This window comes from Pelophylax lessonae (genome assembly GCF_965119305.1).
Source record: "Pelophylax lessonae genome assembly, chromosome: 2".
Taxonomy (NCBI): domain Eukaryota; kingdom Metazoa; phylum Chordata; class Amphibia; order Anura; family Ranidae; genus Pelophylax; species Pelophylax lessonae.
Window position 1 is genome coordinate 643,971,432 of NC_138769.1, and position 25,485 is coordinate 643,996,916.

General features: G+C 40.0%; 1 protein-coding gene across 5 annotated transcripts in view; it reads left to right on the forward strand.

The window, feature by feature from the left end:
- NBEA (neurobeachin) overlaps window positions 1–25,485 on the forward strand; it is a 1,052,497-nt gene that overhangs the window by 938,204 nt on the left and 88,808 nt on the right. For all 5 annotated transcript variants that reach the window (XM_082246613.1, XM_082246612.1, XM_082246614.1 and 2 more), the window contains 2 exons: window positions 495–635; window positions 10,600–10,719. In XM_082246613.1, coding sequence (XP_082102739.1) covers window positions 495–635; window positions 10,600–10,719 — 261 coding nt within the window. The remainder of the gene's footprint in view (window positions 1–494; window positions 636–10,599; window positions 10,720–25,485) is intronic.

Here is a 25,485-nt window from a genome sequence, read left to right on the forward strand (position 1 = left end):
GCATTTTTCCTCTTAGGGATGCTCGGATGTTTCCTAAAAAGGCTACATAATTGTTAATGAGTCAAAGCTTGAGAGGTATTATTGTCATGCTTTTGTGAAGTAACTGATTCCAGTGTGTCAGAATCATGTGCTTTGTAAAGATATACTCCAGTCAAACATGGGAATTATACATTTTAAGTGACCCTTGGGACCCAGCCTGCCTGACAAATTGCTCCAGCTTTCAGCCTAACATTCACCCTATACAGCATGCTGCGATGTTAGGTTGATCACTATAGCAACATTGCAGGTTAATATGTCCCTTGGTTGAAGCACAAATCTGGACACATTAGAAGGAGATTCCAAAGCATGACTTCGGTAACTTAAGGTGGACTCTCTGACTTTTTTTCTCTGACACATTTGTACTGTTTCATAGTTTATTTATGTCTGGACTTGTTCATAAATTTTGGTAAAATATTATATAAATCTAACATATTATTTGTTCTCTGTTTTTATAGCCTATTGGTGCTTTGAATCCAAAGAGAGCAGTGTTTTATGCAGAGCGCTATGAGACGTGGGAGGATGACCAGACCCCACCCTACCATTACAACACACATTACTCCACCTCCACCTTCACACTATGTTGGCTTGTTCGAATCGTAAGTATATATTTTTTTAATTGTTTCTTAGTGTTCAAATACATACTAATTTGGATGAATATGAGTGAATTATTTCTGGCTAGCTTCACTGGGGAATCTAATGTAAATTAAAGATCTGCACTTCCAGGAATGTTCTGAGAATGTAGTGTATCTACAACCTCATCTAACCATGTAATATCTTGCATAAATTTTACCAGTTATTAGGACGACAACTCTCCCTTAGGTCAGCCATATACGGTGCTAATTTCTTTCCTTCAACCACGGGTTGCTGAGAGGGGAATCAGCAATTGTCTTCTTCCAGCAGAGAAGACAGTGATCATCCAGCTGGTTGTACAAAAGTTGATCAATTAATCAACTGGGTACATTCAGCCTGCCCATTAATGGTTCAAACAATTCGAACTGTGTTTGGCTGGCCTTATTCTATCCAAAATGAAAAATAAAAGTTTTGCCTAAAGTTCTACTTAAAATCAGTAGCAAGCTTTTTCTCACAAGGAACAGCACTATGGGAATGAAAGGTTCAGTAACCAATATAAACCAGTTTAGTTTTAGTGTAGCAATATAACTTCTAATTGGCTTTTCTTTTTGTAACCCTTGTTATATGATTTTGACAAAGGTTGACATGTGCAGTATATATATTGAATACTTGACAGAGAACTGCATTGCCTATTGCAACCAATCATAATTGTTTCAATTTAATAATGCGGCTGAGAAAAATAAAATGACTATGACTGCCACACTCCTGCTTAGGACATTTGTAATTGAAGTGTCTTCATATATGTCCTAAATGTGACCCTCATTTAATTCTGTGTTTTTGTTTAGCTCCCCTGTCCCCTCCAGCTTGCTAAGTCACTTCAGTCAAGAATGTAACAGAATGCACCATGCAGTTTTAGCTTAACAGTGATCACCTCGTTGCCTCTAATTGTGAATACATTTAAGCTGTCAGGTGTCTGCTCACTTCTCACACAATCTTAAAAGGCTATCGGTGAAATCAAATACCAGAGTGACTTGAAAATGTAAAATATTCTGAGTAATACTTGTTTGATTGACACATCTATGTAAGAAAATATTAATTTACAGCCACTGCGGTTAATGGAGAAAAAGAATATGATTCAGAGATAAGGAACGCATATTTTACAAATTTGAAGTGTTAAAAATTCTAGATATGTGTAAGTAAAATGGCATGGAAGCAACACTTACATCATTTTAATAAATGCTGGTGTTTAAATAATTTTACTTTAATGTAAAATTTGTCAACGCTTCATACTAATTTTTGTAAACATTTATCATGTAGTAGTGATTTTTGAGATTTAATAAACTATGTATTGTTGCCTACATGCTCCTCACTCTCTGCTTTTAGACAGCATACCCTATGCAGGAATATCACTGGATCACAGACAGCTGATTTATATTCCGTAGTCAAACCTCAGCTAGTTTTTTCTGAGAAAATGGCCCCATGTAGGTACAAATGTGCCTGGTATAAGGAGACATTAGGCTCAATCTATTAAATTAAAATGCACGTGTTTGCATCTACAATTATTATTTCATCCATATGACACTTTTTCTTTTCAGAGATTATTGGCTGTCATTCCGAAAAAAATTATATTTATTAAGTCACCTAAATATGGTTATCTAGCTTTGTGAATTCAGCGGTTGTTCACAGGTCTCTTTCAGACAGGTGGTTGAGGACAGTAAAAATGGGTGGCTAAACTGTAGTTTTAATGCTCTCCTGCAACCCACCCAAAATATAAAGTAACAGCTTGACGGGGCTTTTTACATGCCAACACTGTATAGAAAGCAGTGTACTGTAATGGCTCTGTATGGGTGGTCAGTGAACATAGCATAGTGTAACTTTAGCTACAGCAGACCCTGTTCCTAAAAGCAAGCAGGCCTACCCTATTGGTATGTGGCTGCCCCCATAGCACAATGCTATGTTCACTGGCCAGGAAGTGCAGGAGGCTGAGCAAAGGGTAAGCAAAAGTGTGCCTGTGGTTCTAGTAGTGTAGTTGCCCACAGAGGATGGGAAGGACTGGTGTCTCACAGGAACGTAGCCAGTGGGATGTGCAGATGGGCCAGTACTGGTGGCAGACAGAGGATTGGTCAAAGCAGCAGGCAGGAACATGGTCCATAAACAGGCCAGGGCCAGTACAGACAGCAGGCAGAGACATGGTCAGCAAAAAACTAAAGGATTAGTCCAGGCAGCAGGCTTAGGGCCTCAGTCTGGTAAGACCTGGACACAGCTGTTAAGGCTTCTTCCCACCAAAGCATTTTGAAGACACCAGACCCTGATCCGGGAATCCCAGAGAAACCTAGGGAAAACTAAAAGCTTAGTTTTCTCTGATCTGAAACAGTCTGCATTCCCACTACTACAGATCGGATCAGTCCAGGCAGCAGGCAGATTACCAGGTCAGGGTTAATTTAGGCAGCAGGCAGAGGCATGGTCAGTATGCAGGCAAATAATCAGTTCAGGCAGCAGACAGAAATGTGCTATTACTAATATCGTAGTGAGGTATGGTAGATATGGAAGCAGTCTCCTATACAGAGGCCAGGCTGGGAGGGACATTGGGGACAATTGTATTGGGTGTCACGCCTTATTCCATTAATGATGCATACACGTGACATTTTTTGGGGGGTAAGAGAGATAATATTGTGGAAGTGTCTTATGTGCAGCCTGCTCACTGCATCAGAAATAAGGTATTTAGGTGCAGGGCCTTCTTGATAAAAAAGGGATATTACAATTTCCTTGGTACTTTAAGTAGGTACTTAGGTAGGATCCAGGTCTTTGTGCACACTTACATAACATAGGGGTTGTATAGGAAATACCTGGAACAGATATATGGACACCTTTTTTGTACCCATGGATTGATCATCTGGTGGCTAGGTAGGGCTGTAACATTTATTCATTATAATCCATACCTCCCATTAACTGATTGCAATTGTGTATGTACTCGGGTTTCTGGATTGGACCATCCTGGTCCTTGGAATTCCACTGAGGTGGTGTTGTGGATGGGGGGAAGGAGGTACACATCTCTTTTTTCCTTCCATTTAAGGGCTAAAATCTCTACATTATGTAAACTGGCCGACTACCCCCCCCCCCTTTCAGCTCTGTGGGAAGCCTTTTTGGTTTGGTCGTACTGTACCATAGGCTAAAGTTTTGCTGGAGATAAAGATGGCTGAATAGTGGGAGGCTTGTGTAAAACGTATCCACGTAAAGCTGATACCCACTGATAGAATATGGGTGATACAAGATCCCACAAATCCAAAAATCCATATATAGGTTGGGCATTCAAGGGGCTCCAGCTGGCTGTCCTGTCCCTCATAAACCTGGACGTTATACGTGTACACTGTGGCCCTCTCACAAAGTTTGTGTAACTTCACCCTGCATCTGGCCTATTTACTGGGGATATACTGTTTGATGCCCATCCTGCGAGTAAAAATGGTGTGGGACTCAACACAAATATTTTTGTTGAGAAAACTTATTGGAAAAAAAATTAATTGTATAAATCTCATGACCATCGCATCTTTTGTTTACATTTTGTGATGGCTGTGATTGTGCACAGCCATCACAGCGCCCCTGTAGCAATCAGTGAGGCATTCTTCAAAAATCTAGGGGCACAACCACGAAAGATTGTGCCGTACACGAGCTCCAAAAGTGGGTAGACATACAGGTACGTTATCCCAGAACGACGTTTGTCCTGCCCGACCATATATACAGTATTCAGTTACTGGATGGGAAGCAGTTAAATACGACATCTGCTCTTTTAAATACTGTACATATGCTTTGTGGATGTTATACCTTATCAGACCCTGCAGAGAGTGCTAGTAAAATTGGAAAGCGGTGAGGAGGGGTTGTTACTAAGTTGTTTTGTAAATTTGGTTAACTTTATTTTGTTTTTGCACTCTTTATAAAGTCTTTGTGTTGCAAAGTAGAAAGGGAAACCGTCACATCTAAAATTTTCTTTTCTGTAAACTTTAAAAGATTAACTTAAAAAGTATGCTCCAGATATCATAAAAGAAACTTTAATAATTACTAGTGGGGCTTTTGAAGTCTGGATAAAACTTTTGTATCTGGTTATGAAGACATGGAAGGCTTTCTGCCAATCATAGTCCAATACTATGTTTCTGTGGATTGGGATTGCCTATCGGTTTCACAGCACATAAATGTACACACTTTGTCGGACTGTACCTCTCTGTTACTTGACAGGGTGAGCAGGTACATTGGCTGCTAGCTTTCCCACGTTCTCTTGTAACTTTATCCAAATGTTCCCAAAGAAAAATAACGTCCAGTTCCATAATAAAAGTTTATTTGTATGTGATTCAATCTATTAGGGCCCCTGAGGCAAACTAGGTGACCCCAAGCTCATTATGAATTCAGCACGCAAGCCAAAAGCAGCATTGTACCAAAGCCACATCACTCCTCGATCTGCTAGTATATTTAAAGAAGCTTAGGTTTATCTGGCCATTACTGATGGTGAACATAAAATATGCATGTTTATATTAGTGTTATTAGTAATATTTGGCATTCAGAGTAAATGTTGCAGCTGTTAAGTTTGCAAGCCATAAAAGTTATACAGTGTGCTGAAATAACAAGGTCATGAAGTTTAAAGGGCCGCTAAACTTAGAGCACTAGTTAGCTTATATAAAGGAACTCTTGATAAGGCTCACAGAGAACTGCCTAAAATCAAGAGGCATTTTCAGCACTGATGTCTATTCTAAACGTATTATTGCGGAGAGCATAATTTTGCTGCAGGATAGTGCTTGAGATAAAGTATGGGCTGAACTTGTCTGCACAGTAAATGTTAAAGATAAACTTGAGGTGATCAGCTTAACCACTTTACCACCGGAGGATTTTGCTGTCTTACGTCTTGGCCACTTTTTGCGATTCGGCACTGTGCGACTTTAACTGACAATTGCGCGGTCATGCAACGCCGTACCCAAACTAAATTTACGTCCTTTTTTTCCCACAAACAGAGCTTTCTTTTGGTGGTATTTGATCACCTGTGCGATTTTTAATTTTTGCGCTATAAACAAAAAAAGAGCGACAATTTTGAAAAAATAACAATATTTTTCACATTTTTTTATATGAAATTCCCCCCCAAAAAAATCTAATTTTTTTTATCATTTTAGGCCAATTTGTTTTCTGCTACATATTTTTGGTAAATAAAAAAGCAATAAGCGTATTTTGATTGGTTTGCGCAAAAGTTATTGCGTTTACTAACTAAGGGAAAGATTTCTGTCATTTTTGGTGTTTTTTTTTTAACGAGTAATGGCGGCGATCTGCGATTTTTTTTTTTGCGGGACTGCGACATTGCGGCGGACAGATCGGACCCTTGACTGACATTTTTGACACTTTTGGGGGTACTAGTGACATTACTACAGTAATCAGTGCTATAAATATGCACTGTTAAAATGACACTGGCAGGGAAGGGGTTAATTTTTATTGGTGATCAAGGGGTTAATGTATGTCTGGTGCTTACTGACGTGTGTGGGGGGAGGGGACTATGTGACACAAAGACAGATCGCAGGTTCAGCTATGCTGAACCCTGCAAACTGACCCTGCCTGTCACTTAGGAGATCCGCCCGCTTGTGTTTACACAAGCAGGCTGATCTCCACACTCGATTCCCCGACGATCGGGGAAGAGCAGCGGCGATCGCCTCCGCTCCTCCCCTGGCCCGACTCCCGCTGTGACTGAATGCAGCGGGAGCGAGCCTCCGGTGGCGCGTGCGCTGCCGAGAGAGGGGAATGTCTGGTGACGTAGGGCTACGTCGCCAGACGTTATCGAGCCACTTTGCCGCAGTACAGCTCTAGTGAGAAGCGGCAAAGTGGTTAATATACAAATTAATTATATCTGTCAACCGCCTTTTTTCTTTTAAGATTTTTTTTTTTTTTCTGTTCAGCCATCCTTGTGATTCAGATATCACTGGTAGGCAACATTGGCAGTTTATTGACCTCACATTTCTCAGCTGAAGTTAAGCACTACAGCTTTGTTACTAATTTGCTCCCAACTAGGTAACTGAAAAGTGAAGAGGGTTCTTTACTCTGGTTTACTTTCTGTTCTTTTCAACTGGCCTGTTAGCACTGTGCAGTCTAAAGGGAGTGTGGTTCACTTGGAGTAAATATCAACAACAATTTACAAGGCCAGAAGCTACGTTCTTGTCATCTCTTTTTATTGCCTGGTGTGTCAATGAAATTAACCCACGTATACAGAGTTGAGTTTTAAGAACCTCCATTTTCTAGGTATTAAAGTCCTGATCAGGATCACAGCCTTAGAACATACCCCTTAAAAAACATAGCAATGGCAGCCACTGTATTTACAGCTGCAAGAAAAAGTATGTGAACCCTTTGGAATGATATGGATTTCTGCACAAATTGGTCATAAAATGTGATCTGATCATCATCTAAGTCACAACAATAGACAATCACAGTCTGCTTAAACTAATAACACACAAAGAAGGAAATGTTGCCATGTTTTTATTGAACACACCATGTAAACATTCACAGTGCAGGTGGAAAAAGTATGTGAACCCCTAGACTAATGACATCTCCAAGAGCTAATTGGAGTGAGATGTCAGCCAACTGGAGTCCAATCAATGAGATGAGATTGGAGGTGTTGGTTACAGCTGCCCTGCCCTATAAAAAACACACACCAGTTCTGGGTTTGCTTTTCACAAGAAGCATTGCCTGATGTGAATGATGCCTCGCACAAAAGAGCTCTCAGAAGATCTACGATTAAGAATTGTTGACTTGCATAAAGCTGGAAAGGGTTATAAAATTATCTCCAAAAGCCTTGCTGTTCATCAGTCCACGGTAAGACAAATTGTCTGTAAATGGAGAAAGTTCAGCACTGCTGCTACTCTCCCTAGGAGTGTCCGTCCTGTAAAGATGACTGCAAGAGCACAGCGCACACTGCTCAATGAGGTGGAGAAGAATCCTAGAGTGTTAGCTAAAGACTTACAAAAGTCACTGGCAAATGCTAACATCCCTGTTAGCGAATCTACAATACGTAAAATACTAAACAAGAATGGATTTCTTGGGAGGATACCACAGAGGAAGCCACTTCTGTCCAAACAAAACATTGCTGCACGTTTACAGTTTGCACAAGAGCACCTGGATGTTATACAGCAGTACTGGCAAAATATTCTGTGGACAGATGAAACCAAAGTTGAGTTGTTTGGAAGAAACACACAACACTATGTGTGGCGAAAAAGAGGCACAGCACACCAACATCAAAACCTCATCTCAACTGTGAAGTATGGTGGAGGGGACATTATGGTTTGGGGCTGCTTTGCTGCATTAGGGCCTGGACGGATTGCTATTATCAAAGGAAAAATGAATTCCCAAGTTTATCAAGACATTTTGCAGGAGAACTTAAGGCCATCTGTCTACCAGCTGAAGCTCAACAGAAGATGGGTGTTGCAACAGGACAATGACCCAAAGCATAGAAGTAAATCAACAACAGAATGGCTTAAACAGAAGAAAATATGCCTTCTGAAGTGGTCTAGTCAGAGTCCTGACCTCAACCTGATTGAGATGCTGTGGCATGACCTCAAGAAAGCGATTCACACCAGACATCCCAAGAATATTGCTGAACTGAAACAGTTCTGTAAAGAGGAATGGTCAAGAATTACTCCTGACCGTTGTGCACGTCTGATCATCAACTACAGGAAACGTTTGGTTGAAGTTATTGCTGCCAAAGGAAGTTCAACCAGTTATTAAATTCAAAGGTTCACATACTTTTTCCACCTGCACTGTGAATGTTTTCATATTCATATTGTGTGTTATTAGTTTAAGCAGACTGTGATTGTCTATTGTTGTGACTTAGATGATGATCAGATCACATTTTATGACCAATTTGTGCAGAAATCCATATCATTCCAAAGGGTTCACATACTTTTTCTTGCAGCTGTATTTCTGCCCAGGTTCTGCACAAATTCATGGGTTTTGAAGCTTCTCGTTTACCTGGGCCATTAGTGCAGGCTTTCTCAATGAGGGTTCCCTGCAACCATGGGGCTCCTTCAGAGGTTGTTTATTAAGCAATGAGCAATTTCATCCGCTCAGATAAGTAACCGCCAAAACCAATGATCTTTTCAGCTGTCTGTAATTTCATCTACTGATCCTAAATGTAAGGAGCCCTCTTCCAATTGACCATCAAACTAGTATAGTGTAAGCTGTAGAAATAGTAATGATTAGCATTAGTTCCCTGAGACCAAAAAGTTATTTTAAGGATTTCTCCAGGTTAAAAAGTTTGGGAAAGCTGGCATTGTTGTATGCGATAATATTGGTCCAATGGGCTTAGCACAATTTTAGCCACACACATAGATGTAAAGATGCTATGGTTTATTTTGGAATCTCAGCCCATGTATGGATATAATAAAGCTATTATTTTTATACTGTAATTCTGTAGCACATTTGTGTGCATGTTTCTGAAACCTACAAACACAATATCTGACAATTTTTTAATTTTAGAGGCTACTTCGCCTCTTCATAATGTAATGCTTGAGTATGCAATTTTAATGTAAGTTATTACTTGACTGTTGCCCACTGTGCATGTTTAAGTAAATATAATTTATTATTTAAAAGCCGTGTAAGCAGATCATATAGGCAGCATGCTGGTATAATCTACCACCAACTGTGGGCAAAGGCAAGCTGTGGAGCCATACAACTGCTTTAACATAATTGGCGTGCTTGCAACTCTGATTGCTGACTTAGGGTGAAAATCTACTGCTTTTTTAAACTTTTTTTTTGTTGTGCTGTAGGCAGTGTTTTTCATGTGAACTGTTAAATGATTGTAAGGGAATATATGGCATTGCAGAACATAACTTCTATTCTGTAATGCCACAATTTCAATGATAGATTTTGTTCTCTGAAAATGTATGTTTTGATACAAGTAGGGGAGATGGTAAAATGTGTTTTTTATATTTTGATACAAAGTGGTAAAGGTATACGTTTTTTATTCTAGGGAAAACCAGTTGCGATTGAGCCTATTCAAGAAATGGAACATTCTGATTTCTATAAAAGCTTACATATCAAATAGTTATAGTTGCTTCCTTATATAGCTGTACTTTGCCTGTTGGAATTCTCCTGTCTGATTTGTTTTTAGTTACGGATAGAATGAGAAAGGGAAAGAAACACTTTTAGGTTTTCGTTGCTTAAAAAAAAATGTTTTATTTTGATTTTGGTTAGAGGTTAAAAAAATTCAGAATTTTGTGTAAGTCCAACCACAATTTATTCTCTTTAAAAGGTTGTGCTGCCAGTAATCAGAAAGTTGTAAGGTTTTCATAAAAAAAAAAAAAAAAATCAAAATATATGAAAAAATATATAAATGCAAAGAGGTTTTTTTTCAATAAAGAAAGAAAAATCCAAATATATATATATATATATATATATATATATATATATAGTATATTTTTATCATCTTATCATTTAGATGATTTAGGAATCTTAAAAAAACATGTATGTATGAACGAAGGTTTTGATTTTCTTGGTTGCCTTTGAATAATAAGAGGATGCTCAGATGGTATATTAACAAGAAAATGGAATAATCCCTTGGACACTGGTGAAATCTAGCAGGCATGGATCTCCCCATGCTGATTTCCCACCATCCATCTGTGTGCAGTACACAATTACAGCCCCAAACCTGTAGCACTTACCCATTTCTAGTGTGCCCTAGATCCTTCAAAGCACCACAAAGATTCAGCAGCTCAAAGTACCTGATAAACTTTATTTTTGTACTACAAATAGATGATCAGTGTGTTACTGAGAAACATGTAATTAGTGAATTCTCTTTAAATACTTAAGCTGGATTTAGTAAACTATGTGAGGTAACCTGTGTTTTTTATTCTTAAAAATGAAATAAATTAAATTTGTAAAAGAAAAAAATCAAAAACGTAAGTAAAAAAAATAGACATTTCCATTGGATTATATCCCTCCCACCATTCACCAAATTATTTATTTTTTTTTTTGTAGGAACCTTTTACTACATTTTTTCTTAATGCCAACGAAGGCAAGTTTGACCATCCGGATCGAACATTCTCTGCTGTGGCAAGATCATGGAGAAACTGCCAAAGAGACACATCTGATGTAAAGGTAAAGCATTTTGTATCAATATATCTGCGCATTGCCCTACCAACTGTTATAATGGCACCAATTAAAATAGGGCCAGTTACCAAAACACTATGTTGATTTACTTCAGTAACACAGAAAGAACAAACAATTAAAGTACGGACTATTGGTTTACTTAAATATGTATAAATGCACACTACGCAGCCATTCACTGGGAAGCTCAGCGTGCTAATGCTTCTCCTCCCCCAGCTTATATGCAGCTGAGAACAGACGGAAAGTGATGCTTTATAAAAAAGGGAAAAAAGGTATTTATAATGTATTTTTGCATCTATACAAAAATGTTTTGCCTTTCATTTCTATTTTAAACTGAATGGGTTGTTTTACAAGGTGTTCGTTTACAATCACTTTAAATATGTATAAATTACTTGTGAATAATGTTCCAGATCTTCCTGGACCTGATCTAGATGGTCAAAGACTTTTACAGAAAAACCAAACTCTCCTTTGACAAAAAGATGTACCTTATATCCTAATTCGATCACTTGTCATGCTAATGTTGGCCTACAGATTTTGTTTTATTGCATTTTTACCGTTCAGTTCTGTTACATTTAGAAAAAAAAGTGCAAAGAACCGTGCTTCACAAAGATATGGAAGGTGAAGAGACATTGGTAAAAGTGACCTGTTTGGAGTCCCTTTTCTCCTAATGCACTAAAGATGTACTGGAATGACGTTAGTTAAAGCCCTGTTGTAGGCTAATAAAAGACAAATAAAACTATATTGTACAGCTCTCTTCTTGGGTCTCATATTCCCAAAACCATAAAAGCAGCTAACACTTCAAAATCAGCATTGCTATATCACTGCTTGGTTGCCATCCGAAACCAGTTATTGGATCAGGCCTATGGGAGGGTCTTCATAACATCCTCTACAAAAAAAACAATCCTAGGAGAAAATAATTAAAGGGTCATGTCAGTAGCTGGGCTCATCAAGCAGTTTAAATGAAAGTTGCCCCAGAAGAGCCTCAGCACAAGTTTTGGGGCTTTTTAATGCAGACAGTTGCTGTGCAAATTTAACAAAGTTGCTTGAATTATCTTTAACCAGTTCCCACCCAGGCCAATTCTGACATTTGTCTCCTACATGTAAAAAATCTGTAATTTTTCTTCTAGACAATTACTCAGAACCAGCAAGCTTTGTATATGGGTTTTTTCAACAGAGACCCTAGAGAATAAATAGGTGATCATTGCAATTTGTTATGGTACACGGTATTTGAACATCGATTTTTCGAATGCTGTTTTTTCAGAAAAATACACTTTAATTCATTTTAGTTTAACCACCTCAATACTGGGCACTTAAACCCCCTTCCTTCCCAGACCAATTTTCAGCTTTTAGCGCTGTTGCATTTTGAATGACAATTGCGCGGTCATGCAACACTGTACCTAAACCAAATTTATGTCCTTTTTCCCCCACAAATAGAGCTTTCTTTTGGTGGTATTTGATCACCGCCAGGTTTTTTCTTTTTTGGTGCACAAATAAAAAAAGACCGAAAAGTTTGAAAAAAAAAAAGTTTTTTTGTTTAGGTTATAAAATTTTGTAAATAGATATGTTTTTTCCTGCACTGATGAGCACTGATGATGCCGCACTGACAGGCACTGATGAGGAGACACTGATGGGGTGGCACTGATGGGGTGGCACTGATATGCAGCACTGATGGGCACTGATAGGTAGCACTGATATGCAGCACTGATGGGCACTGATATGTGGCACTGAAAGATAGCACTGATATGCAGCATTGGTGGGCACTGATAGGCAGCACTGATAGGCAGCGCTGATGGGGACTGATCGGCGGCACTGATGGGCACTGATGGGCACTGATAGGCGGCACTGATGGGTGGCACTGATGGGCGGCACTGATCGGCACTGATGGGGGGCACTGATGGGCACTGATAGGCAGCACTGGTGGTCAATAATGGGCACTGGTGGGCGGCACTGATAGATGGCAATAACGGGCACTGGTGGGCAGCACTGATAGATGGCATTGGTGGGCAGCACTGATAGGGGGGCACCACTGGCAGGCTCTCTGAGCCCTGTTTGCCATTTCTGGTGGCCATGGTGGGCATCCCTGGTGGTCATGGGTGGGAATCCCTGGTGGCTCTAGTGGCACCCCCTCCCCCCAGGGCTGCACTGGTAATCAATCATCTGATTACCAGCACAGACCCCCCCTGTGATCAGTGAGTAATTAGAAATACTCACTGATCACCCCGGCTGCAGAATCGATCCTCTCCTTTTCTCCTCACTGACAGGATCTGTCAGGAGGAGAAGAGATCGAAGCCGTTACAACGGCTGTATTTACATTGCATGACGGCTGTGATTGGACACAGCCGTCATGTGATCAGGAGGGCCAATCACAGGGCCCTCCTGCCGAGTCTTTTTGCTCTGTGTCCTATGGACACAGGCACATCGAGATTGCGCCGCTGCGCGTGCCCGCGGCAGCGCGATCTCTCTCCTTCTGAAGGACGTTCCGGAACGTCCGATCAGAAGGAGGAGACTCCCACCCGGCCGTATATTTACAATGGCCCGGGTGGGAGGTGGTTAAAAACCAGCTATTACAGGTAATATGAACTGCTGCAACCCAACTGTCTGAATACTAGACTACTGGAAAAATACAGTATCTCACAATAGTGAGTACACCCCTCACATTTGTGTAAATATTTTATTATATCTTTTCATGTGATATCACTGAAGAAATTACACTTTGTTTCAAGTTAAAGTAGTGAGTGTACAGCTTGTATAACAGTGTATATTTGCTGTCCCCTCAAACTAACTCACCACACAACCATTCATGTCTAAACCACTTGCAACAAAAGTGAGTACACCCCTAAGTCAATTGTCCAAATTGGGCCAAATTAGTAATTTTCCCTCCCCGATGTCATGTCACTCGTTAGTGTTACAAGGTCTCAGGTGTGAATGGGGAGCAGGTGTGTTAAATTTGGTGATAACACTCTCACTCCTCTCATACTGGTCACTGGAAGTTCAGCATGGCACCTCATGGCAAAGAATTCTCTGAGGAGCTGAAAAAAAAAATTTTACTCTACATAAAGATGGCCTAGCCTATAAGAAGATTGCCAAGACCCTGAAACTGAGCTGCAGCACGTAGGCCAAGACCATACAGCGGTTTAACAGGACATGTTCCACTCAGAACAGGCCTTGTTATGGTTGACCAAAGCAGTTGAGTGCACGTGCTCAGCGTCATATCCAGAGGTTGTCTTTGGGAAATCGATGTATGAGTGCTGCCAGCATTAATGCAGAGGTTAAAGGGGGGGGGGGGGTCAGCCTGTGAGTGCTCAGACCACACTGCATCAAATTGGTCTGCATGGCTGTCTTCTCAAAGATGATGCACAAGAAAGCCCGCAAACAGTTTGCTAAAGATGAGCAGACAAAGGGCATGGATTACTAGAACCATATCTTGTGGTCTGATGAGACCAATTTAAACATATTTGGTTCAGATGGTGTCAAGCGTGTGTGGCGGCAACCAGGTGAGGAGTACAAAGACAAGTGTGGCTTGCCTACAGTCGAGCATTAAGATGGGAATGTCATGGTGTGGGGATGCCTGAGTGCTGCCAGCACCTGGGAGCTACAGTTTATTGAGGCACCATGAATGCCAACATTTACTGTGACATAATGAAGCAGAGCATGATCCCCTACCTTCAGAGACTGGGCGGCAGGGCAATATTCCAACATGATTAGGAATAGTGATTGGTCACCTCCAAGATGACCACTGCCTTGCTAAAGAAGCTGAGGTTAAATGTGATGGACTGGCCAAGCATGTCTCCAGTCCTAAACCCTATTAAGCATCTGTGGAGCATCTTCAAATGGAAAATGGAGGAGTGCAAGGTCTCTAACATCCATTAGCTCCGTGATGTTGTCATGGAGGAGTGGAAGAGGACTCCAGTGACAACCTGTGAAGCTCTGGTGAACTCCATGCCCAAAAAGGTTAAGGCAGTGCTGGAAAATAATGGTTTCCCACACATAATATTGACACTTTGGACCAATTTGAACATTTTGACTTAGGGGGTGCACTTAACTTTGTTGCCAGTGGTTTAGACATTAATGACTGTGTGTTGAGTTATTTTGAGGGGACAGCAAATTTACACTGTTATACAAGCTGTACACTCACTACTTTACATTCTAACAAAGTGTTAATTCTTCAGCGATATCACATGAAAAGATATACCGTAATAAAATATTTACAAAAAATGTGAGGGGTGTGCTCATTTTTGTGAGATACTGTATTTTAAAAATAGTGAGCTGTTGTAATTCCTACACCGTTCACCTGATTTGGATGTAAATACCCTCAAATTAAAGCTGAAAGTCTGCAGTTAAAGCACATCTTGTCTGTTTCATTTCAAATCCATTGTGGTGGTGTATAGAGCCAAAAAGATTAGAATTGTGTTAATGTCCCAATATTTATGGACCTGACTGTGTGTGTGTGTGTGTATATATATATATATACTGTATAAATGTGCAGTATTCAATTATGTACATCCATATATGATCAAAACATAAAATCCATCAAATATCTTGTTGATATGCAAAAAGTCCAATATAAACATGCAAAATGATAAGGTGCTCAGTGCTTATGGACAAAATTCCCACTTCAAAGTGCTCCAGTGCCTTAATGTGCTTCTTTAAATGAAACGGTAGCCTCTTACCAGACAGTATGGATCTCGAATTACAGAGATAAAAACAATCCTACACTCCATCTCCAGCTAATGAGCCACTAGGATGGCTTTTACATTGCTGGAAATCGCCGGCTGACAAAAAAAAAAAAAAGATATCTGGATGATGCCTGTAGCTGCAGGCCTTCCAGATATCTCCACTCAAAGTCCACGACATCATATGATGTCATGCGTTTGTAATGTATTATTTCTGAAGCTGCTTTTTTATTGTTTATATGCGCTGTAAAATAGGGACATATCGGATTGCATTGGAATAATTTGGGAAACAAAAGTGAATGGAACTGAAGTCCCAGAGTAAGAAAAATTGATAGTAGTTTTTCGCAAAAGAGATTTTTAAAGTCGTTTTTACCAAATAAATAATTGCCCTATTCTCCTGGCAGTTTTTCTCATTGAGAATAGAGCCAGGTGCTAGGAACAATGTAATTTATGTGGCCATTTACAAGAATTACATCATAAGTGGCCATCCCTTGGCTGAAGAGGAGAATTTTGGAAACTGGAAAGAGCAGCAGAGGAGATGTTGGATGGAAGAGAGATGGGAGTATGAATCTGTCACTGCTACAGAAAGGCGCACTAGGAGACAAGTGTGTCATAATGTGCAAGTAGGCAGTTCACATCCCACTCAACCAACTATTTCAACTGCTTCTCTTTAGCTGGGAAAATTAAGTTAGACATTGAGTAAAATAAAAGCCTCAACCCTAAATTTTCATACAATTAGACAAAAATAATAATAAAAAATATATATTTAAAATACATTTTCTACTACTTTTTTTTTGTTTCTGGATTCTAATAAATTCACATTTGCAATTTTGTAATACAGGCACATGTTAAAGAAGAAGTATAGCCCGAACTTGTTTGACTGTACTTCTCCTGAGGATCACAGGAGTGCAGTTTGTTCTGCACCCCTGTCATCCATTTTCAGCAGACAGTGGGTGGAAGCCCGCTTTTGGCTGACGTCACAGAGTTGGTCCGGGCTCGGGCAAGATTGCGACAATGAAGTCGGACTCCGCCCATATGCTTGAGAGCCTGAGCCGCCCCCTCCCGCCACCTCCACAGCCGGGCACTCCAGTGAGTGCGCAGATGGGGGTGGGGGTCAGATCAGAGAGCTGTGGGAACCGAGCAATTGGCTGTGTTCTATCACTTAGTTCTCAATGTTTGAGGCGCTGGAGGACAGATTCAGCATTGTATCGCTGCTGCATCCACCTTGGTAAGTATGATTTAAAAAAAAAAAAATATATATATATATATATATATATATATATATATACATATCTTTTAAATATGCATTTTTTTTGCTAGAAAATGTCTTAAAACCCCCAAGCAATTAGATATTTTCTGAAATTAGTGGCACTGTAGGATAACATTTTTTTATGTTGCACGATATTTTGTTTGTATTGTTTTTAAGAGCCGGTTCACACTGAGGCGACACAACTTCGGGGGGGGCGACCTGTGAAGTCGCGTGCACTGCTGTGCACCGCGACTTCGGCGCGACTTGCAGGGACTTCACATAATGGAATTCTATGCAACTCGCTCCGAGGTCGCCCCAAAGTAGTACAGGACCCTTTTTCTAAGTCGGAGTGACTTGTGTCGCTCCTATTAGAACGGGTCCTGTACTACTCAATGGACCGCGACCGACCGCGACTTGTCAGGCTGACAAGTCGCCTGACAAGTCGCGGCAGTGTGAATGGGCTCGAAGTGTCTTGTTTACTATATTATGTTTTCTTGTTTATACAATTTTGTAATATATTTATGTAATAAATATTTGAACACACGTACTACTCAAGTCCTGGTCATTGCCATTTAAAGTCCCATTCTCTAAGGGAGTTGTCTTTTTGTCTACTACATTAGGGATGTTGGCAATTCCCAGGAGAACCACTGAACCCGAATTCTCTCTTCTAAAGCTGAGCCACAGTGCCAACAAGTGGCAGGACTGGATGTAAAAAATCTTGTGTAGTGTCGATAGATCTCTCTACATCTGGATAAGATCTTGAAGATTTTTTCCTGGGCAAGGCAGGAGATTGTAGACTTATGTGTAAAATGTCAGGAAGTCTGCCAATCCACCCTCAAGAACTCCCGAGGGTGTTTAGTCGACAGAAGTCAATCCAACCCACCTCCTGCAAAAATGTATACAATATAGTGGCATCAAGTAAATAGATACCAAACATGTCAAACCTTAAAATTTAATTTGCCCATGAAACGTCAAAAAAACTGTTGCTGCAGCCATGAGCTTCTTTTAACCACTTGAAGTCCAAAAAAGTGGTTAAAGAAAAGGATTTATTTCTGAGTGCACTTTAAGTGCACCCCCTAACAGTGGCAATTATCATTAATATGACTTTATTAATGAACAAATCCATGATTCACTGTGCTAGCACTGACTTGGTGATCATATGACTTTCAGGCTAGGTTCACACTAGTGCGAATTGGATGTTGGTTTCCCTGCATCCAATTCACATGCAGCCAGTTGACACATCTCCATGGCCGCTGCAGAGTGGATTGCACAAGGGTCCTGTGTGACTTTGGCTCAGTTTCAAGTCCGAATTCAGGCAAAAAATTCGGACCTGATTTGCCCCTGAAACAAAGAACAGGGAAACACTGGACCCCTGCTCTGAGCCACATCTGATTTAAAGGAGTCGTAAAGTCAGAAGGCTTTTTAGCTTAATGCATTCTATGCATTAAGATAAAAAAAACTTCTGGGTGTTGCAGCCTCCCCAGCACCCCTTCTCTCTCCAGCGATATCCATGAGTTCCTCGGCTGTCCGGGACTCTCTCTCCTGATTGGCTGAGACACAGCTGCAGAGCCATTGGTTCCCACGGCTGTTAATTGAAGTCAGACAATCGGGAGAGAGAGGGGGCAGGGCTGAATGGCAGCTCTGTGTCTGAATGGACACAAGGAGCTGCTTGGCTCGGGTGCCTCCATATCAAGTTGCTTGCTGTGTGGGGCACTCAATGGGAGGGAGGGGCCAGGAGCAGCAACGAGGGACCCGAGAAGAGGAGGATCCGGGCTGCTCTGTGCAAAATTAACTGCACAGAGGAGGTAAGTATAACATGTTTATTTAAAAAAAAAAAAAAAAACGAGACTTTACAATCACTTTAAGTTTGAATCCAGCCTAAAAGTAAAGCCGTGTGATTTTTGTTTTTCAAGCAAATTTCTACTAAGCAGTCTAGGTGGTGTAATTTGAGGCTAATTTTAAGGAAATTCTATCAAAATCACTCAGCTCTCCCCTATTGTTTGTATTATATTATGCTTTACATGTTTATCTGCCAAAGGACATTATAGACTTATCAACTAGGAACTTAAAAAGCAATTTGTGATTGTTATTTCAATGGCAGAGTCTTATAATTCTACTTCATGTTCCCTACAGTTTTCTAAAATGTGGTAATGAAGTAAAATAATAATATGGCACATTGATGTTACATCCCCCGGCAGCCTGTCTATGCCCCTGACCAGTAAAATCCTTCTGATACATAAAATTTAAGCCTAATACTTTTTATATAACCCTATCATACTTGTGTGTAATAGTTGTCAATACCACTGTAATTATCCTCTGTATTTTGCCTGGCACATTGTAAATATGTTACCATATTGCTGTCAGTAATGAATGTGTCCGTTTATTTAACCCTATAAAGAGATTGCCCAGGAAGTTGTTCTAAAATTGCACATCTGTGTGTGGAATAATTTTGAAAGCAGACTAACAATCCTGCAAGAATTATTGTAGCTGTTTAAAACAATTGATGTTTGTTTGATCTTGAGTACTAAAGGTTTTCTGCTTCTATTAAAATTTCTGCTTTAATTTAGATCAAATGTTTTTGCCACAGAGGTAAGAGGAGAAATACAATAAATTCTGCCTTCCCGCTGTTAACTTAATATTTGGTCTACTCCATAAAACACAGCAGGAATTGGATTTGACCTTAAAGTGTCATATTGTAACGGCTTACCCGACACCGAGCTTGCATGGCCTGGGGCAATTAATAAAGCATTAATGACAAGATCCATTTAAAATGTGGGCTTTTTCTCCTCCGCCACGGCTTTTTGCTTCACTTGCCCGAGGATATTATGCAACAACGCACATTAGATTAATCCAGTCAACACAAAGCATTGTGAACTTGATAGAGAATCTAAGTTATTGCCTCTTTTCTACACTGTGCATGCTTACTGTTTCATCATGACCATAAAAGTACACAGTCTGTGGTCATAGAGTGTATGTTTTAAAGTTTGCAGCCTAAAGTTCTTTTAAAAAAAGGAGGTTCTCTACACAGATATTTTCATTTATGAATATATTGTTTTAGGGGTGATCATTAGAAATTGTAATGTCAACTCCATTTTGTACACACTGTGACCCATAACTTCAGACTGAAGCCATATCTTTACCTCCCTTTGTAGTGGCTGGGTTCCGATGTGCAGCGTTTCCACTTTGTCTTTCATTTTGTACACGTTGCATGACAATTCAGGGCCTATTCCACTGATCACGTCTAATGGCCATGTAAAAAGTAAAGCTGGCTGTTTGCCTGTAACAACCGGTTATAACAAGAGGCTGAGACATCTTCAGAGCCCTGCATTAATAGTCAGCTGAACATGTTCAGTGAGGTTCAGCTCTGTTGTAGCAATTTCCATATTCCGTTGTACCAAGATTGGCGTTATACTGGTTAGTTTTCTCGTATGGCACCCAATAATTTGGCCCCAGTGCTGCCATTGCTAAAGTAGCAGTGCTGTACAGCTTTAGTATCTTCATTTGTCTCCAAAGGAGATTTTATATTTTGCTGATATTATTGAGGCAAGACATCATGCTGTGGTTAAGTTATTGGTCATAAGGCATCACAGTCCTAAATGACTGAACTGACTTATTGCAGATCCATTCAGGATGACAGCTGTAGCAGCTACTGAGAAAGCAAAGTTGCTCCTTCGGGGATAGCTATAATATTTTTAGTGATGACTTCCTAATGTTCGTAAGAAGCAAAAGTTCTACAAGGAGTGCCTTCAACCCATTTAGGTGTTCTACTATGTATCTTTCTGACTAGGGTGAATTTTTACAGGAGGCTTTAGCTTTTTGTTTAATGGTAATTTTTCACAGGTTCCTATAGGGCTTTCTTATGCAGCTGTTTATTGGTGCTTTAGTGCAGTACTGACCCTAAATGGCTCAGTGGGGGCCAGCGGTTTTGTGGAGATGCCACCTATTTTTTATGGCTTCCATGAGAAGAACATAAAGCTAAAACACTCGGTATTAGATATTCTTGTGCATCTATCCTAATGTGAATTAAGCCATAAGATTCTTGTGCACTGTGTATATGGCTCTCATTTTCTGTTCTTTGACTGTAAGTTCAGAAGGGTGATTGATTTTTCTGACTAAGCGCAGATCTCCTATTTCAGGTGAATACCAGCTGGCAGTCAATGTATATTACAATAGTACTTAGACCCTTTACCGTGACTATGGATGACCCCACTTTCCCTAAAATGCTCTTGTATCTCTGTAGACCCATGCATGCAAAAATAAAGCTGGTCTTGTGGGCTGTTATATTATTATTTTTATGATCATATTTTAGTTCCCCTACCCGTGTTGAATGCTAAAGAATTATTAAAAGAGAAGCATGGCTTTGTTTGTTTTTCCAGATACATACTTACCTAGGTGGGATGCAGCATCGGTCTGATGCTCCATTGGTCCCCCGACGCCTCTGCCCTGAGAACGCCAATCGCTCGGTTCTGACAGCTCCCCAAGCAAAGAGCTACTGACTATCGCTCACTGGAGCGCTGAGCTGTGAAGGAGAAGGAAACGGCCGGCTCAGGCTCTCAGCAGCTCACTGAGAGGCTGAGCCAGGTGTCGGTCCAGGCACCTGGCGGATCCCAACCTCCAATGTCGTGATGATGCGGTGCCTGGACTGACTTTTGTGACACCAGCAGAGAGCGGATTCAGCCCACTCTCTGCTGAAAACAGGTCACGGGAGTGCAAAACTAATTGCACTCCTGTGATCCACAGGAGAAGTACAGCCAAATGAGCTCTGGCTATACTTCTCCTTTAGGAATAAGTTATTTCTAGTAGCATGAGGACAAGGCACTTGGACAGGCTGTATTGATTATATGGACTGTGTTAGCAGAATTGCCCACAGCAAAGATCCTGCTTGGTCACAAACCTACCTTCCACTGACACAGCTGCCCATACACATGGACAGGAATGCACAAGGGTTGCAATCATACCAGTAAAACAAAGAAAGGTATATAATCAGAAAATGTGGTTACTGCACATACAGCAGGTAAAATAGGTATTGAACGTGTCACCATTTTTCTAGGTAAGTGTAGAGTTCAGAAATTAAATTATACGAAATAAAATGGTATGACACAGGAAAAAAGTATTGAACACATGAAGAAAGTGAGGGGCAAAAAGTCATGTAAAGCAAAAACATCTGCTGAAATCTATCAATAATTAGAAAGCAATCCTGCCCCTTGTAAGTGCAAATTAATATCAGCTCGTTCTGTCTCAACTGATGGCATATAAAAAGGTGTCTAATTTCAAAGGTGTCACACAAGAAACATCTCATGATGGGTAAAAGCAAAGAGCCCTCTCAAGACCTTTGCAACTTTATTGTTGCAAAACATACTGATGACATTGGTTACAGAAGGATTTCTAAACTTCTGAATGTCCAGTGAGCACTTTTGGGGCCATAATCCAGAAGCGGAAAGAAAATAATTTCACCATAAACCAGCCACAACCAGGTGCACCACAAGATTTCTGACAGAGGAGTGCAAAGAATTATCAGAAGAGTTGTCCAAGAGACAAGGACCACTTGCAGAGAGCTTCAGAAAGACCTGGAATTAGCAGGTACAATTGTTTCAAAGAAAACAATAAGTAATGCACTCAACCACCATGACCTGTATGCATGCTCACTATGCAAGAATCCATTGCTGAAAAAAAAGCATGTTGAAGCTCATTTAAAAATTGCGGCACAATATTTAGACAAGCCTGTGAAATACTGGGAGAATAAAGTCTGGTCAGATGAGGCCAAAATTGAACTCTTTGGATGCCTTAATACACACCATGTTTGGAGGTAAAATGGCACTGCACATTACCCCAAAAACACCATACCAACAGGGAAGTTTGGAGGTGAAAACATCATGATGTGGGGCTATTTTTCAATATACGGTACTGACAAACGTCTTACCATTGAAGGAAAGATGAATGGAAAAATGTACCAAGACATTCTTGATAAAAATCTGCTGCCATCTACCAGGATGATGAAAATGAAACAAAGGTGGACATTTCAGCAAGACAATGATCCCAAACACAAAGCCAAGGAAACCCCCAATTGGTTTCAAAGAAAGAAAATAAAGCTGCTATAATGGCCCAGCCAATCACCTCACTTGAATCCAGTAGAAAATCAATGGAAAGAACTAATGATCATAGTTCATAGAGGCCCACTGAAGAATGGACCAAAATCACACAATGCATGTGACTAGTTTCTCCATACAGGTGACATCTTAAAGCTGTCATTACCAACAAAGGATTTTGTACAAAATATTCAATAAATTTCAGTTGGTGCATTCAATACTTTTCCCTGTGTCTTTAAATTTTTATTTCGGGTAACTTCATTTCTGAACTTATTTGTTTTGGTTTCTTTGTATGTATGGATTGCATGGGTTATTACCAACATGTGCTGAACGTTTTTATGCTAGCACCTTTTATAGATATATTTACCTATAAAAATAGTGAAGTGTTCAATACTTACCCCCTGTACATAAAAATAGAAACTTTAAAAAGGTTCAATGATTCTGATATGATCATTAAAGGATTTCTAAACCCAAAAACAAAAATGTGTAATATATTACAGCTGATCGGTCGTTTTGATGTGGTGTCTGCATTGATTTTCATTTTTCTGCAAGTACAGAAAAATATCTTCTGTCAGAATTCCATTGCCTTTGTAACTTTCTGTGCAAATAACTGGTGTCTTCACCAATTATTATCAGCGTTCTTAACTAACTTCTATGAACTACAATCCCCACCGTTCCCTATGTAACAGATGCCAGAAGTTGTGTCAGGGTTTGTGGGCCAAATCGAGGGAGCAGCCTAGAGTGACATATCTGATGCACTATAGATGCAGTACAGTTGAGAGAGCTTTGTCACCCTAGGACAGGTAGTGTGTTACAGGCAGGATTACCAGGTGACGATAAAGGGGGAAAAAAAAGACTAATGCAGTTAACACATTTCTGGTAAGCTGCATTTTATTGTATTTTTTGTTTTGGGTTTAGATCTGCTTTGATTCTTTTATAAAGTTAGAATAATGTTTAAAAGGGAACAAACTTTTTCATGTTGCAATAGTCCTTTTTTGGTAGTAAAAAGAATATTCTGGAGGAATAACTGCTAGTAAAATGATGCATCAGGAAGCAAGTCACCCGGAAACAACCTTAGCTCGCCTTGCCGTCTGACGACTTTTCCTATTTCTGTCTGCCCCTTTCCAACCTTCCCTATGACAGTTGACATCTAAAGAACCTACTGTTGAACGCTAATCTGACCCTAAAGCCTCTCAAAATTGTTTTATGACTTTCTGGGTATAATTTGTTGTTGTGTGAAAGGGTTGTTGTGACAAGACATAGTTAAAGTGACATAGTGTAAATTAATACAGTTAATGGAGATGATGTGGACTGACTTACTGACCCGTAGTGAGCCTCATTCCAACTTAATAGATGCCCAGGGATCAGCTTTTGCTGAGAAGAAATATGGAAGCCATAAAACTCTTGGTGATAGTGATAGGAGAGTGAAAAACACCTCCTTCAGGCTTTCATTTCATAGAGTAGCCATAAAAACAGTAAGCTTTTCTAGCGGAATGTATTAAAATGAAATGTCAGTTTTGATTCAGGAGGTATACAGTTTTGATAGCGTTAATAGTCGCCTTTTATCACGCCGAGACATTCCTGAAAATCTCTTTAATTTTTCAACAGCTCAGGCCTGTCACAAGCCTGTAAATTACAAATGTGTTTTGAGATTTTCTTCAATGCAGTATAGTTTGCCAGAAAATGTATTTTCAGGTTTTAATAAAGCGGTAAAAATTTTGGATTGTATTTACAAAGGTCGCATATCAGTTATTCAATGTTTTATTTCCAAATACGAAGGCTCTGTGTCTCCGATATGAAGCCGATGTGTCTTAGCATAACTTTCATATGATGTATTTGAGAAGTGAATTTTTGCTGTCTTTTGCTGAGAAACTAGCAAGGTATTAATAGGGACCCCCTTTCCCCAGGGCTTTTTTTGAAAGTTTTTACTAAAAATGTATGTGAAAACATTGATTAAAATCTTGATTTTTTTTGAAGTGGGTTACCCTCCCTAATGCAAAGGTTAACTGCATATTTTGCCTAGTTGATCCCTGCTACCATGGGCTTCCTACTCTATCCTATATTAATTGTGTTGCATGAATAAGTGGGGAAGTATATTTTGACAGTCCCCTGTATTGATCAGAAATTCAAGGGGCTTGGGTCAAATTACATCTGGCCTTCATCATTTCTGGAAGGCCCTATTGTTTATGATTGATTTCCAGTTCACTATTCACATCATTACTAATGATTTATAATATAATTGGAGATCCACAGGCCTAGCACACCTGGCAGAAAATGTGACCTGGCATCTCAGTGGGAAGTAGTTTTCAATGTTTGCACCCTTTTTCCATTCCCAAATGTCCCTTTGCACCACCTGTAAGGGCATTGGGAAATTATGTCTGTGAATTGAATGCCAAAATAGATTATAGAGTGTTGCCAAGAGAAAGGAAAGGCAGAGGGTAATTGCGTTACATCACTGTGTTATAGAGTAATAAGTAGAATTTCTGATTAGTCTTAAAATCAGAAAGTTCCTATAATCTAGAGAGTTCAGTCATAATGTTTGGCAGGGCGATCTGGGCCTGGTTTTGTAAAATGGGATGTCATCTGCATAAGCTGTGGTTTATGATGCATTAAGCCTATGTGCACCCCTGTGATTTCTGGGTTGTTTCTGATTTTACACAATAATGCATCCAATAAAAGCATGAAAATCATGGGGGAGAGAGGGCATCCTTGTCTTATGCTGTTTTTATTCAGAACGGGAATGAAAGTG